A 15974-nucleotide genomic window follows, 5' to 3' on the forward strand; every position below is an offset into this window, starting at 1 on the left:
GCATTAAATGAAAATTTAAAATAATTATAAAAATAATGATATTAAAATAAATAATACAAAATATGAGTATAGTTTGATCTGTAAAATGTATAACAATTTTAATAATATGGACAAAAGTCACATTTTAAAGTTAATTTTTATTTTATTTTATTGTGGGATCATATCCTTTTGTTTCATCGAAAATAGTTTCGGAAAATGACTTACTTTTCCGGAAAAGCTAATATTTTCGTGTGTTTTGATGAATCTTTGTAAAATATTTTGTTGTTTGACAAATTTTTGAAAATATTTTATAAAAGTTGTTTTCAATGAAACAAACATACATTTGAGATTATGATAAGTAGTGAATTGATTACAAAGTGATGTTAGGGTGAAATTATAATAAATAATAAATCTTCTTGAGGTTAAGGATTAAATTGTAAAATGTGAAATCTATAATTGAAACAAGAGAAGTGATATGCTTGAAAATTTGTCATATGACATAAGATATTATAATAAATTATTTGATTAAAATGCTTATATGGTGAAAATTAAATTACATGGCAATAGAGACTAAATTGAAAAATGTACAAAAGTTTAAGTGTGAAACAATTTAATATGTGAATAAGAGAATTATGGTAAAAGTTTAATGAATGTGTTATGAGATGATGAAATATGAATAATGTGTTGTAAAAGTGAAATTGTGAAAAATATGAAATTTTATGATAACAAGGACTAAATTGTTAAACTTGAGAAATATGTGGACTAAATAATATACAAAGTGAAATACATAGAAATTTGATATGTGAAACAAGATATTGAGATAAATTATGTGATTAAAATGTAACAAGAAAGAAAATTGATTTAATATGATTAACTAGTAAATATTAAACTTTTATGACAAAAAGGGACTAAATTGAAAAATTATGAAAGTTTATAAGAAAATATTTGATAAGTAAAAAATGTAGTAGAGAATGTAATATCCTGGTGCTTTGACCCGATGTTTGGGTCGGGTACGGGGATATTACAGTGAACAGAGCATAATCAGTTTAGAAAATGTCTTGCGGAAAAAAATGTGGTAAGACATTTACGAGAATAATGGGATAATTTTATGTTAGTTGGAAAACCTTTTACATTAACCATCCTATTTTACTTGAAACAAATATCGAAAAAGGCTGAAAATATTTTATATAAAAAAATTTACGTTGAAACAAAACGGAGCCTAAATGAAAAGAATTTTAAAAAAATCTTTAGGTGGAGTTGGAATTGTGAATTTAAGTTATTAAAAAATTGAAATTTTTAAAATTTTCAAAACCTTGATAAAATAAAAATTTTATCCAAATCTTAACCCAAACATACTCTAAAATTTTAAAATTATTAATACAATCATATACTTAATACTAAGAATAGGGAGATGGTTTTTTATTATCAAAATCAATTTTTAAAATTATTTTGTAATACTTTAGTCATGGTTACAGATTTGTATTTTAAAATGATGTACATTTAAATTCTAAAATATTTATCTTAATCCTTAATTACAAAAAAGATGGTTGACTGAGTCTTAATTTGATATTGATATTGTTGTCGGAGGAGGAGAATTTGGATTTAAGCACGTTGAGGCGTGTTTATCCTTCTATTTAAGTGTGAGAATGAATTTTGCCTAGTTGTAAGCATTGTATTAAAAAAAAAAAAAAAGGATAGATTACCTAGTTGGTCACCTAACTTTTAGGGCATTTTCATTTTGGTCACCGAAAACAAAATCTTTACAATTTCGTTACCCAATTTTTAAAGCACTTTTATTTTAGTCACCCAATTGTTAAATCTCAAATGGTAGTTAACTTGTACACGCCACATCATGTTCATATTTTTATTTTGATAACCTAACTTTTAAGGTACTTTCATTTTGGTCACCTAATATGAAATCTTTACAATTTCGTCACTCAATTTTTAGAGTGTTTTCATTTTAATCACCAACCGTTAAATCTCAAATGGCGGTTAACTTGTACACGTAATAGTCATATCATGTTCACACTTTTATTTTGGTCACCAAAAAAATATTTTTATAATATTGATTGGGTAAAAATATTAAGGATTAAAGTAAAAAGTGGTAGAAACTAAAATAATGCTTTAAAATTCTCAAATTGTACTTATTTATCTCATTGCCAAAAGTTCTATTTTTTCAATATTAAAATTTTAAATTTTAAAACATCAAAAATTAATTAAATAAGTTATTCAATTTTTTATCATTTGATAGTGTCAACCGATTTGTTACTATAATATTGAAATTAATTAAATTAATTAATTTAGTCTCATTTAAATCTTAAAATTTTATTTTATGTTTCTAAATTAAAATCAACTTAAATAAATAATCTTTAATAAGTGTACGTGAAACCCAAATTTCTATTGATTATATTATATCAAGCTTTCATACAAAGCTAAAAGCAAAGAAAAATCATTATAATTAATTTTTAATTAACTAATTTTATATTCCATGCCAAACAAAATCCAAAAAATTATCACTTCTTTACTCAAATGAAGAACAAACAATTAATTTAATTAATTGCAATGATTTTTTTTTACTTTTAGTTTAGTATAGAAGATTCAAGATTATATAATCAAAAGAAATTTAAGTTTCATAAACAATTATTATATATGAGTTATCGAGATGATTTCATTAAAAATAATATAAAAACATAAAATAAAATTTGAAAATTTAGAAGGAGATTAATTTAATTAATTTTAATATTACAGTAACAATTAGTTAACATTATCAAGGGATAACAAAATTTGGCTATTTTACCAAAATAATCCAAAAAAATTTTATATTTACAAAAATAACTCAAGTATTCACCAAAATAACCCGAAAATAATAGTAAAATGGGGTTGTGGCCTGTTAATAGCCAGCACCACCTGGTATTTTGGACCCATGATTGCCTAATAATTGTGTCAGACTTTAAAAAAATGAATTTTTTGGTTCTGGCCTGTCAATGGCCGGAACCCGTGTATTTTTTTTAAATCGTATATTACTGGTATACAGAAAACCGAAAAAAAAGGGAAAAAAATTTTGGGTGCTGGCCTGTCAATGGCTAGCACCCCTTTATACAAAAAAAAAATTTGGGTGTTGGTCTGTCAATGGCCGGCACCAGAATACGAAAAAAGCAAAAAAAAATATTGGGGTGGCCTGACAATGGTCGGCACCCTTTTTCTACAATATTTTTTTTTTTTACTTTTGGTGTGTCAATGGCCGGCACCAGTATAAGAAAAAAGTAAAAAAAAATTGGGTGGCCTGGCAATGGCCGGCACCCCCTTTCTACAATTTTTTTTTTTACTTTTGGTGTGTCAATGGCCGGCACCAGTATACGAAAAAAGTAAAAAAAAATTTTGGGTGGCCTGCCAATGGCCGGCACCCCCTTTGTACAATTTTTTTTTTTTTTACTTTTAGTCTGTCAATGGTTGGCACCAGTATACGAAAAAAGTAAAAAAAAAATAATTGTACAAAGGAAGTATACAAAAAAAAATTAATTGTACAAAGGGGATGCCGGCCATTGCCAGGCCACCCAAATTTTTTTTTTTACTTTTTTCGTATATTGGTGCCGGGTTGTCGGTCATTGACACACCCAAAAGTAAAAAAAAATTATTGTAGAAAAGGGGTGCCAGCCATTGCCAAGCCACCCCCAAATTTTTTTTTTTACTTTTTTCGTATTCTGGTGCCGGCCATTGACACACTAAAAGTAAAAAAAAAATTTATTGTAGAAAGGGGGTGCCGGCCATTGCCAGGCCACCCAAAAATTTTTTTTTTTACTTTTTTCGTATTCTGGTGCCGGCCATTGATAGACTAACACCCGAATTTTTTTTTTCATATAAAGGGGTTCCGGCCATTGACAGGCCAGCACCCAAAATTTCTTTTTTTTCCTTTTTTTTCGATTTTCAGTATACCAGTAATATACGATTTAAAAAATACACGGGTTCCGGCCATTGATAGGCCAGAACCAAAAAATTCATTTTGTTTTAAGTCTGACACAATTATCAGGCAATCATGAGTCCAAAATACCAGGTGGTGCCGGCCATTGACAGGCCACAACTCCATTTTACTGTTCATTTCGGGTTATTTTGGTGAATGTTTTAAAACCTGAGTTATTTTTGTAAATATATTTTTTTTTTTGATTATTTTGGTAAAATAGCCACAAAATTTTCAACAAATTATTTAATTGATTTTTATGTTTTGAAATTTAAAAACTCAATATTTTAAAAAAATTCTAGAATTTCGGCAATGTGATAAACAAGTACAATTTGACAATTTTTTAATGCATTGTTTTAGTTTCTACCATTTTTCACTTTAATCCTTAGTTTTTTTAATCTCAATCAATACTTTAAAATTTGGTACTTTTGGGGTGACCAAATTGAAAGCAACCTAGAAGTTGGGTGATCAAAACAAAAGTGTGAACATGATGAGGCATATACTGTTAACCATCATTAGAGATTTAACAGTTAAGGGACTAAAATGAAAGTGTTCTAAAATTGAGTGATGAAATTGCAATGATCAAAATAAAAATAACCTAAAAATTGGGTGACCAACTACGGTAATTTACCTTAAAAAAAGGATATGGTAAAAAAAATTATAAATTAAAAAAAATAGTAACTAAAATAAAAATCTATAGGGTTGGAACAAATCAAAATTTATTGTGTGGTTAATGATCCGTTTACGACTTTACAAAAAGTCTATATACCCTTTTTGTCTCTTCTTTGTTACCGTGGGTAGCGGCGGATCTAGAGGATTAGCAGGGTCCGAGCTTCTGAAAAAAAAAAAATCTCAGTTCGCCCTGGTGCAATGACAGTCTTCCCATCGGCTATTCATTTGATGTATTTTAAGATACCGTCCTCTATTTACATACAAATGCTCCAATGATCTCGTAGGTGGGCCAACAAAACAGTCTTTAACTACAGTGACATGACACGTTGCGATCAACCTTAATGTGGGATAAGATTTGGACTAAACAAAGTGGGGGACTCTCTTCTTATCCTCTTATGGTTGTTTTGATGTCAACCTCTTTATTAATTTAAACATGCCTTTCTTGTTCCATTGGAGAGTGTGAGTGCTACACGTTTTCAAAGGGCCAAATGGAAGCTGGGAAGCCCCATGCTGTCTGTATTCCTCTACCAGCTCAAGGCCACATTAACCCTATGTTATTACTTGCCAAACTCCTCCACTTCCATGGCTTCCATATCACTTTCATCCATACCGAGTTCAACTACCATCGCTTGATTCAGTCGAGAGGACTCGACTCGCTCAGGGGCTCACCCCATTTCCGGTTCGAAACGATAACCGATGGTTTGCCATCGACCAACATGCGGGGGATACAAGATTTACCCGACTTGTGCTTGGCGTTGACGGTTCATGGGTTACGTTCGTTTCGAGAGCTCATAATGAAACTTAATGCTAGGTCAGATGTCCCTCCGGTTACTAGAATAATATCGGATGGGGTGATGAGCTTCACCTTGGAAGTTGCTGAGGCATTTGGCATCCCTGAGATGGTTCTTTTCACTCCTAGTGCTTGTGGCATGTTGGGTTACCTTCACTTTGAAGACCTTAAGGAACGTGGGTACTTCCCATTGAAAGGTACTTACAATTTACATACATAAGTTTGTTCTGATTTATATGATGACCCTTCGTTTAAATAATATTATTTGCAGATGAGAGTGAGTTGAATAATGGATATCTTGAGACGGAGATTGATTGGGTACCAGCAATGAAAGGGGTTAGGTTAAAAGATATCCCCACTTTCATTCGAACCACCAACCCTGATGATATCATGTTCAATTACAACTTGCAATCCGTCAACAATGCCAGGAAAGCTGCTGCTGTGATCCTCAACACCTTTGATGATTTTGAACATCATGTTTTGGACGCCATTAAAACCAAGTTACCCAAGCTCTACACTGTTGGTCCTTTATCAATGCTTCAACGCCGGCTTTGTCCCACAAATTTGGACTCCATTGGATCGAATTTGTGGAAAGAAGACACCCAATGCTTGGGTTGGTTGGACAGATGGAAACCCAAGTCAGTTGTGTATGTAAATTATGGGAGCTTGATAACAGTGACGCCTCAACATTTGCGTGAGTTTGCATGGGGACTTGCGGACACCAACTACCGGTTCTTGTGGGTTATTAGGCCGGACATTGTCGATGGCGGTGGAGAAAGAATATTATCCAAGGAATTCACGGCGGCGATAAGCGGCAGGGGTCTGCTTGTGGGGTGGTGCCCACAAGAGAGGGTATTGAGCCACCCTTCAGTGGGAGTGTTTTTAACGCATTGCGGGTGGAATTCCACCATGGAAAGTGTTAGTGAAGGGGTGCCATTGATTTGTTGGCCATTTTTTGCAGAGCAACAGATGAATTGTTTCTACTCGTGCACCAAGTGGGGCATTGGGATGGAGATTGACAGTGATATCAAAAGGGAGAAAGTTGAAAGTCTTGTGAGGGAGTTGATGGAAGGGATGAAGGGGCAAGGTTTAAGGCAAAACGCCATAGATTGGAAGAAGAGAGCTGAAATAGCTACAAGCCCTGATGGCTCTTCTTACATTAATTTTAATAAGATGGTTATACAGTTGAAACAAGGGATGCCAAATGCTTGAACTGTATCAACTTCCAAGTTTCTGCTATGGAGATTTGCTTTTTTGTGTTATTAAATCGGATAAAAGTTCACATTACATATGTGTAAAACTAGAATACTAATGAAATAGCTTTTAAAACTGTGTAACTTCAGCAAATAAGGTATAAAATTCACATAATCAATTTTAGATCGAGTCCGGATTAAATGTTTGGCGGATAAGAAATTGAGCCGCTTCAACCAGCTTCTTTACAACTTGTCCGGCAGGTAGAATTTCCTTGATGAGGCCTACACTTTGGCCTGCGTACATCACCATGCTTTCAATGTCACCTGTTGTTGTTGGGTTCGGAACTGTACCGGCAAAACGCCGAATTTCTCTTTCCTATCAAACAATCATCGAGTTAACACAAGGTTAGATACTTCATTCACCATAATATCATTTCAGTGATATCTCTCTAGCCCCACTCTTGTGGAATGAACCGATTAGGAAATAGTTCTATTGTTGAAAATGTCATTATGCAACATTATTTTAATAATGCGTTGTCTAACATTCTCACCACGCCGTGTATTATTGTTCGACCAATGATAGGCTGATTAGTTTCATTTTCTTGAGCATTAAGGCATTTCCAATCACAGAAGAAGGGTGTTTGAAGGACACGGTGTGGTGCACCAGGCCACCTTGCTCTGCCAAAGACATCTGTATACTCGGTTTTATCGTATTCAATCAGTTTCCGCTTGTACGTAGGGTGCGCATAGCTTTCATGAGTTGCCAGAAACCTGCAGAAACTCAATACTTTAGGACAAACTTAAGAGACTATAAATGCTCCAGAATTTCTGCATGGTTCAACAAAAACCTCAATGATTTTGGCTTAAGCATGATTCCATAACTTAACTTCTTACCTTTCAGTTATTGCACAAGACTAGCTGGAGCTAAAATGATTTTGACACACACAAAAGAGGCAAAACACCATAAAAATTCAACGAAACAAAGATGAGAATATTTCACATGCATCATGCTCGAGTTGAACATATTTAAGCACCACCAGTCTTGGATGAAACCAAATGTCCAGATTATTGTAAGTGGATACTTTTTATTTTACACTGACATGGTCCTAACCTTGTGCCCATGCAAATGCCTTTAGCACCAAGAGCCAAAGCAGCAACATAACCACGAGCATCTACAATGCCTCCAGCAGCAATAACAGGAATACCGTGATCACCAACAAGATCGACTACTCGTGGCAACAAGGAAATTAGACCTTCCTGGAAATAATAAAACATGACATTTTTACAAGTTTTATATGATTGAGAAACACATCTTACTAATCCTCAAAGTATAATGACATTGAATGCATGGGACGCAATTGTTAATTTTGGCAAGCAGTAGCTCCAAGATAATTATTACTACTATAGTTGAAATATAATAAATAAACTCAAGAAATGCTCATACCTGTCCGATTACATGCCCTCCTGCTTCACGGCCTTGGACAATGATTGCATCTACGCCCACATTAATTGCTTTTTTTGCTTCCTCCAAACTCCCAACCTTCAGTGGAGTTACATTTAGCTCATGATATAGTCTAAGAGAAAGCACAATACAGATGAAATATACCATCATACCACCCTTCACCTCCATTTCAAAAATTGGCAAAGAATTTGATGACAACATGAGCCTTCAAAATGAGTGTTCTTAACTTCTTCCCCCACAAATGAATGCATATTATTGTCCCCATACAGAATTTCCTCATGTTATTCTTGCATGCCATTACATGATAAGTACTAGTTAACTACTGGCACAAAGTAAAACCTTATCCCTACCTTGCACATCTCGCTTGGATCCAAAAAGGCAAAAACTAATGGAATTACTTCATCATATGTGCAGAACTATATATATCATAAGAAAACGTTATTGATGAACTAAAAATGCAATATGAAAATGAAGTTTCTGAAAGCGTTCAAAAAATCACATTAAGTAGGCAAAGTCACTCCATTACATGGTAATGTCGAACTATCATGGTATGGCATAGAGTACTGGGAACGAGTAGGGGTTTTCTCTGCCCCCAGCGCCTTCCCACAAACTTCTCAATATTAAATGTATATATCATTTTGAGATTAATACACTTAACAAAACGATCATATCATATAGGCGATACAAAGTTGTATCTTTTTGCTTGTTTTTGGTTGAATTAGGATTCCACGATCCAGAAAAAGACATAAGGCATGTTTAACTATGAAATGAGAGGGAAAAAAGGATACTCACTTGGGGAACAACCTTGACCCCAGCATTATGAGCTTCTATGACAAGCTCCTTTGAGCATTCTCCCCAATACAGTTGCAACACTGCTACCTTCTCTTCTAGTATAGCCTTTACATTTTCTTTGTGAGGAAATGCCAGAACAACACCAACCCCAAAGGGTTTGTCGGTTAACTTCCGAGTCTTCCTTATCAACTCCTTCACATAATCTGGTGATTCCTGGTACAACAAAGTACGGGGAAACCAACAGTTGATTGATAGTTTAAGCAGAGCTAGAACTAAGGCTAGTAACAAGTAACCCATTTCTGAATTTCAAAATAAAATCCGCAATTGTAATACCTTAAATCTACTTGGGAATCTAAAATAAACTCAAACCAGACCTTATTTTATCTACTTGTGTTAAGTTGCATAATTTGGATAACTTACCAGTACCTTGAAAGCTGTTCAAGATTGAGAAGAGTAAGTACATTATTAGTAAATAGTCATATACAACTCATTGGTTAGGAATTCCCAATCTTGAACCTGTAACTTGAAGACTATATTGGCTTAACCAAGAAAACAGTAAAAACCTTCTTTATATATTCATCGGCTGCCTACATTTAATAAGGTTTCTCATGCTATACAAATCAGAAAGTCTCAGAAACCAAACATGGTATTTGAGTATAATTGTAACTAATCAGAGGTGGTCAAATGAGATTCAAAGCAAACATTCTAGTGAAACTTAAACAACAGAAGAGGAAGATCAAACTATCTACATATAAAAGAGGAAATACTAGAATTCAATATCCAATCAGGAGCTCTAAAGCGCTAGTATTTACCAAAGGAAGATCAAACTATGAACATATAGAAAAGGAAATACTAGAATTAAATACCCAATCAGGAGTTCTAAGAAGGCCAAGTCCACCAGCGTTTGCAACAGCAGCAACTAGCTCCGGACCAGCAATATCCGGTCCCAAAGGTCCTTGAACAATTCCATACTCAAAACCCAGAATTCCTTTCCACCCCATATCTCTTCAACCGTTTTTGATTTGTTTTAAGTTCATATGAATACTTTAAATAGGCCAGAGCTTGAGTGCACTGCAGACTGGTCAATCAGGAGTGTCGAAATTGTTTTTTGATACCAGACTGGTCAACCAGTAATTTTGTTGGTTTCCCACATTAATTTTAGTTTTCTAAGGAACCAAACAGCGGATAGCGCTATGGGTTGGGCCTTTTTCATTATATAAATAGGAGATTTGGTGTTTGGAGTCAAGCAGTGCAAGTGAGAAACGTAAGCAGCGACGTCTGAAGGACACAGGACCCTTTCATCTACTCTTTATTTTTTACCCAAAGATGCTGCCTACACCACGCCACGCCGCATCACTAGTTTGTTTATTATTAATCCCTTCGTTAATAGATAATGGAGGCAAAAGACGGTGACGTTACATTAATGTTTTATCCTTTCCCAGTAAAAGCAGCCAATTGGTGAGCAATCTTTTTAGCCGCCCTTCCTTTTGGTGAGGTTCACTTCACTATGTATTGGTCCGCACAGATGAAAATTTTCGTTGTTATTTAACTCCAATGCCTCGTGATAGTCACTTTTAACTATAGACCGTCCTGTACACCAGCATGTCTGTTGCATAACATGTGCTAATTGGTATTATTGTGATCACCATGATTTCTTCTTATGTACTAAAATTACTCTGTAGTAGCTCCATGTTTTGGTTCCTTGGTCTATGAGGTCGTCAACTGTGTTTATTCAACTTTTGTATTGCGTCTCCCATTTGAATTAGCACCAACTAGGTTTCCTCCAGGCACCCATCTGTCATTGAAATATCAATGGATCTACCATTGCCCACTTGTCTTTCTACCATCCCTTTCAAACCATATATGCTTCTTATAAAAGAAGGGTTCTGACTTGTGACCAAGTTCATTACATAAGACTCTTTGGAAATGCCTATAGGATTACTTACACAAAAGTAGATTTTCCACCTTGTGAAACAGCCCTTAACAAACCAAAAGTAGTATGAAAACCCAACCTAATTATCATAAATAGTTCCAACCGAACTCACATCTGCTTTTAAGCACCCACTAAAAAGTCTGTATCCCTTTTTAAATAATAGTGTCCCTAATGGCTATTCGCGTGCTGCTAATGCATACATGCATATATAGCATCCAAAATTTCTACATCTACTACGGGTGTTTTTTCTTTAAAAATAATTCAAAACACTAATCTAACTACAATAAATGTAAGAAATAGTAATACTCACTTCAATCCATTCAAAACACCAACCACACATTTGGTTCGCTAAAATAGAATAAGAATAGAATTGTAATAAAATAATCATTCTATGATAATAGAATAGAACCGTAATAAAATTGAATAGGCATAAAAATAATTTGGTTGGATGAAATAAAATGAATATTATAATAGTATTCACGATTTGACGAAGAAGAATAGATATATAATAATAATAATAAAACTCAAATGACAAAATGCTTTTAATAAATTAAATTATGTAATATAAAATATTTACTCTCAAGTGAAGTTAATAATATTTTATTTTTATATACATTACAAAAATAAATCAATTATATGTATTAAAATTCAGAATAAAATATTAAAACTTTAATATCTATGAATATAATAAGAAATAATATCTATAATTATAATAAAAATAATATTTTAAATACATAATTAATAAAACAATACATGTAAATGTATTTTTCACATTGTAATACCCAATTTTACTAAGCCTAAAGCCCAAACCCATTACAAGCCCAAGTCACTAACCCAAATCCCAGCCTAACCCTAAGCAGTGGCTAACAGCAGATTACGCCAAGAAGCAACCTCTCTGTGTAGCAACCGTTCTACTGCCCACGTTGTGCTTGCACGACACACCTCCTTCACGTTCTCCTTCACCTGCAATAAACCACAGACAGTAGGTGTAACTGAGAAGGGAACAAATTGTAAAAAAGGATTTGGCTATAAAAAGCCAATGAATTTTTGTAATAGGGGTTAGCAAATTTTGTATTGAAATTAAAGAAAATAAAACAGAAAAAAACAGAAAAGCAAGGATTTTGAAGGTGATTTTCTGGGTCTATTTTTTTTCTTACTCACTGATTTCTTTGTTTGTTTTTTTTTCTTTTCCTTTGCACACCAAACAAAAATAAAAGGAGGAGGAGAAATCCTTACCAAAAGAGGCGCGCTGTCGACATCTTTGCTTCTCTTCGTCCAAATCGAAGTTGGAAGGGGGGAGTTTGGCTTGAAAACAGAGGAGAAGGTGGAGCAGTCCTTGTGGTGGCTGCTGTTGCAGAAAAGGGAAATGATTTTCGGGTTTTAAAATTGTAACACCCCCTAACCCCAAATCGTCGCCGGAATAGGATTACGAGGCATTACCGGACATATCAAACAATTTACAAATAAATCGAAATAAATAACCAACATATTAAAATAATTCATAAATTGTTATAAATTTGTACTAATTGATTTCATTCATTTTTTTTTTATAAAAATTTCGGCAGCATTTCGACTTATTTTTACATTAAACCCCCTGCAAAATTTCAAACATAACCAACCCAATTTCAGTATTTCAACCAATGCATTTATATACTTAATCCTACTTGACATATAGACATAACAACTTAAGTAAATAAAATCCTATTATCATTTCTAATTAACACATAAAACTAACTAAGCCATTTCAACTTGATACCAATGCTATAAAAATAACTTATACCATTTTCTAATATAATCATCAAAACACATAATATCTTACTTTATAACAAAACTATATAACATGTCAAAATAACTATTATAAATCCTATGTACATGCCACTTTCTCTTAAAGGAAGAAAACATCACCAAAATCTTTATGTCGAGTCGGGATTGTCACGGATCTTGAACCGAGACTCTAACCCTTTTCAACTGCAAGACGAAACAACCGCATTTGAGTATTTTATACTCGATGGTATTACTATAAATTAAACTATTTAATAATAATAATATTTCAAATATTGACCATAGTCTTTAAAAATCACTTTAAACTAAATATAAATATTCATATATCATTCCATAAATCTTAAATTTATATATTTAAATATTTACATACTAAATCAATTCATAATTTATATCATACATTCTTTCTCATATTTTTCAATAATGTCAAATCAACTAATCTCATTTTCAAATTTCCATCTCAATTATTTACCCTATTAACAAGGCTCGGACTCTGACAGATACGCGGATTCCACCCAAACACACCAAAATATCCAACCTAAACACACCCGGAATAATTTAAATCCTCCATAACACACCAATATATCATATCCTCCCAAACACACCAATAAGGCATTTAATGCCTCTTCGGATAAACCGAAGCATATAATAACATAGTCATCTTCTCGGCCGAACTACAAATCTCCTCATCACATCACAAATCCTACGGCATGCCATTTGTATCCAATCTAGTCCGATAAGTTAATAGGGTATTATTTTACTTTTCCAATTTCGAATTCATTTCCACAACAATTTCAAATATTCAATCAATACAAAACATCTATTATTTCAATTCACATATAATTCAATATTCACACATATTCTTACTTAATTTCAAATGTTAATACTTACCTTCCTTTAAATGTCTCATGAATACAATTTCAATATAGCATTTATTAAATAGATTAAGTTATAGTAATACAAACCCGGAATACGCGTTTACTCCTCAACGATCTTTTCTTTTCCTTTAGATGCCGATGCCTCGTTTTCCTTGTAAGCTACGAAAGTAATAATTATTTTCACTATTAATTACAATCATTAAAAATAATAATTATTATTATTATATTAACAATAATAATAATAAAAAAATTCTTATTCAATTCCTACTTATTCCCAATTTAATTCTAACTAAGCTTACTTATTTTTCTAACTTAATTCACACTCTATTTCTATTCAAATTTCTTCTAAACTCAAATTTATCTACTAATTTTTCAGCATTTTTCACTAATTTCGAATTTTCCTCAATTTAATCCCTAAAATTCAAAACTTATAGTCTAGTTCACAATTTAATCCTTTTATCAACTCTAACTAGAAACTCTATCAAATAAACCCTCAATTTAACAACTTGTTCAAAATGAATCATGTTCAAAAACCTATGAACTTCCATAACCTCCACTTAACTTCAACAAAATTTTGTTTTAAAGCTTTTAAAATATCAAAATGAAGAGGAAACGGCTAAATTTAGCTTACCAATTAACTTGAAGCTTTAAATCCTCAGTTTGCCCTTTTATTTTTCTTTCCCCTTATCTTCCCCTGTTTTCGTCTCTTTCCCTGCTTCTTTTCTAGCTATTCTATTTCTTTTCTTCTTTGTTTCTTTCTTTCTTTTACTTTATATCTTTTGTTTTAACTAATAATATTAATAATAATATATTAAAAAAATCTTTTACTTATTAATTAAGCACATATTTATTTTTATTACAAGTGTACCCATGTAATTATTACTATTACACATGTCTTCAATATTTACCATACATTTGTCATCTTTTTTTTTTACTTATATAATATAATACAATATAATATAATATATTATATTATATTATATAATAAAATAATATATATAAAACATAAAATCTATGATTTTTATCACTTTTACTGTCCCATTTCTTATTAATGGCTTAATTTCCATTTTAATCCTTTTTATTTTTTATTAATCTATAATTCAACTTTTACCCCTAGATCAATTTAGTCCTTTTTTCTTAATTTCTCTTAATTAAACTAAATTCACCCAATTAATACCTAATTAAACACACAACTAATCTAATAAATATTTCTAATAATTATTTTCGAACTCAATTTACTAAGACGGAGGCCCGATAATGTACTTTTTCGGTGCTTGTGAATTTTGGGTCATTACAAAAATGGGATTTTATAGGGTTCAAAATGGGCCATTTACGCAATTGGTCCCCTTTTTTACAGTTTTTTTAAATCATTTTTTATTTCTTTTAAATTTCGTAATATGTTTTATTTCTGTTTCAAATTGATCCAAATGATGTGCAGCGTTTTGGGCAGTTTGGGTAAATTTCCCTTTCGGTCCTCTTCCTATTGTGCGTGTTTTGAATTGCTCCCTTTCTCGTTTTCTATTTTTGAATTTAACCTTTAAACTCTGTTTATTTTCAAATTAATCCTTAATTTATCATTTTATATATATATATTTTTTAAATACTGTTAAATTGTATTATTATTACTGTATTATTGTTAGCATTTATTATTATCACGATTATTTCCATACCAATATATATGCATATATGTATCTTATTATATAAATATATATATATGAATATATTTTAAATGGTTTTAAATACATATGCATAACTTATATATTTTATTATTACTTTATTCTTCTTAGTTTTATTACGTATCTATATTTATACTTTATAATATTCATATAGTTTTTTCGTATTTTATAATGCAAATATATATACATTTTTATAATATGTAAGTACACACTATTCAAAGTTGTTATAAATATATTTTTTGCATTTTCTTATATATATATATACACACGTTTTCATAATTTATTAATATATTTTACTTATATGTTTATATACCTATCCATATTTTATAATTTATTTTCATAACTTTCATACATGTTTTCATACATGCATATACATATCTTTAAAATTTACTTATATATCATATTTTATTTTGTGAATACGTGTACATATAATTTAAATTAAGGTAATGGTTTCATGTTATGCATTAACATTTTAGCATATTTTAAAGAAAATATCTTTTGGTTTCGTCAAATCATTAAAATCGTTTTTAAATTTTAAGTATTTGGCATTCTTGATTCTCAAGAAAGATCGTGTCCTAACTTACTGGATTGTTATTATTTTTCGATGAATTTGGAAAACTAAGTATTTATTTTGTAATAAATTCACAAAGATTTCGAATAAAAACTTATTCTCGGGAATCCAAAAATGTCGGGTCCTAACTTACTGGTCGTGACATTTCGTGATCTCGAAATAAGAATTTCTAAAACAAAAGGCAATGTTCCGCATTTGGGAAATTCGAGTGATTGTGCCCTAACTTACTGGGTTTCGATTTTTCTCCTTTAACCCAAATAACCGAATATCCTCTTAAGTTTTAAATACATGAGT

The 15974-nt window shown here is 31.7% G+C and overlaps 2 protein-coding genes and 1 long non-coding RNA gene across 4 annotated transcripts; 1 reads left to right on the forward strand and 2 right to left on the reverse strand.

The window, feature by feature from the left end:
* The first annotated feature begins 5034 nt into the window (after window positions 1–5034).
* LOC105762729 (7-deoxyloganetin glucosyltransferase-like) lies at window positions 5035–6683 on the forward strand. The gene is made up of 2 exons (XM_012580592.2): window positions 5035–5593; window positions 5668–6683. Exons 1-2 carry the CDS (start codon window positions 5095–5097, stop codon window positions 6606–6608), a joined length of 1440 nt encoding a protein of 479 aa, XP_012436046.1. The 5' UTR covers window positions 5035–5094; the 3' UTR covers window positions 6609–6683.
* Window positions 6627–10027, reverse strand: LOC105762731 (uncharacterized). Its single transcript, XM_012580595.2, has 6 exons — window positions 9710–10027; window positions 8844–9056; window positions 8034–8129; window positions 7701–7846; window positions 7141–7360; window positions 6627–6965 (listed from the first exon to the last, which is right to left on the reverse strand). The coding sequence occupies exons 1-6, from the start codon at window positions 9842–9844 to the stop codon at window positions 6771–6773; spliced, it is 1005 nt and encodes a 334-aa protein (XP_012436049.1). The 5' UTR covers window positions 9845–10027; the 3' UTR covers window positions 6627–6770.
* Window positions 10028–11674: 1647 nt separating this feature from the next.
* On the reverse strand, window positions 11675–14180 carry LOC105785562 (uncharacterized). 2 transcript variants are annotated; one of them, XR_008191876.1, is made up of 4 exons: window positions 14065–14180; window positions 13521–13592; window positions 12013–12121; window positions 11675–11739 (listed from the first exon to the last, which is right to left on the reverse strand). It is a non-coding gene; the product is annotated as an uncharacterized LOC105785562 (long non-coding RNA). The 2 variants fall into 2 exon arrangements; XR_008191875.1 differs by having other exon boundaries at window positions 12013–12124.
* Between the last annotated feature and the right edge of the window lie 1794 nt (window positions 14181–15974).

Source organism: Gossypium raimondii, chromosome 12 (assembly GCF_025698545.1).
Source record: "Gossypium raimondii isolate GPD5lz chromosome 12, ASM2569854v1, whole genome shotgun sequence".
Lineage (NCBI taxonomy): Eukaryota > Viridiplantae > Streptophyta > Magnoliopsida > Malvales > Malvaceae > Gossypium > Gossypium raimondii.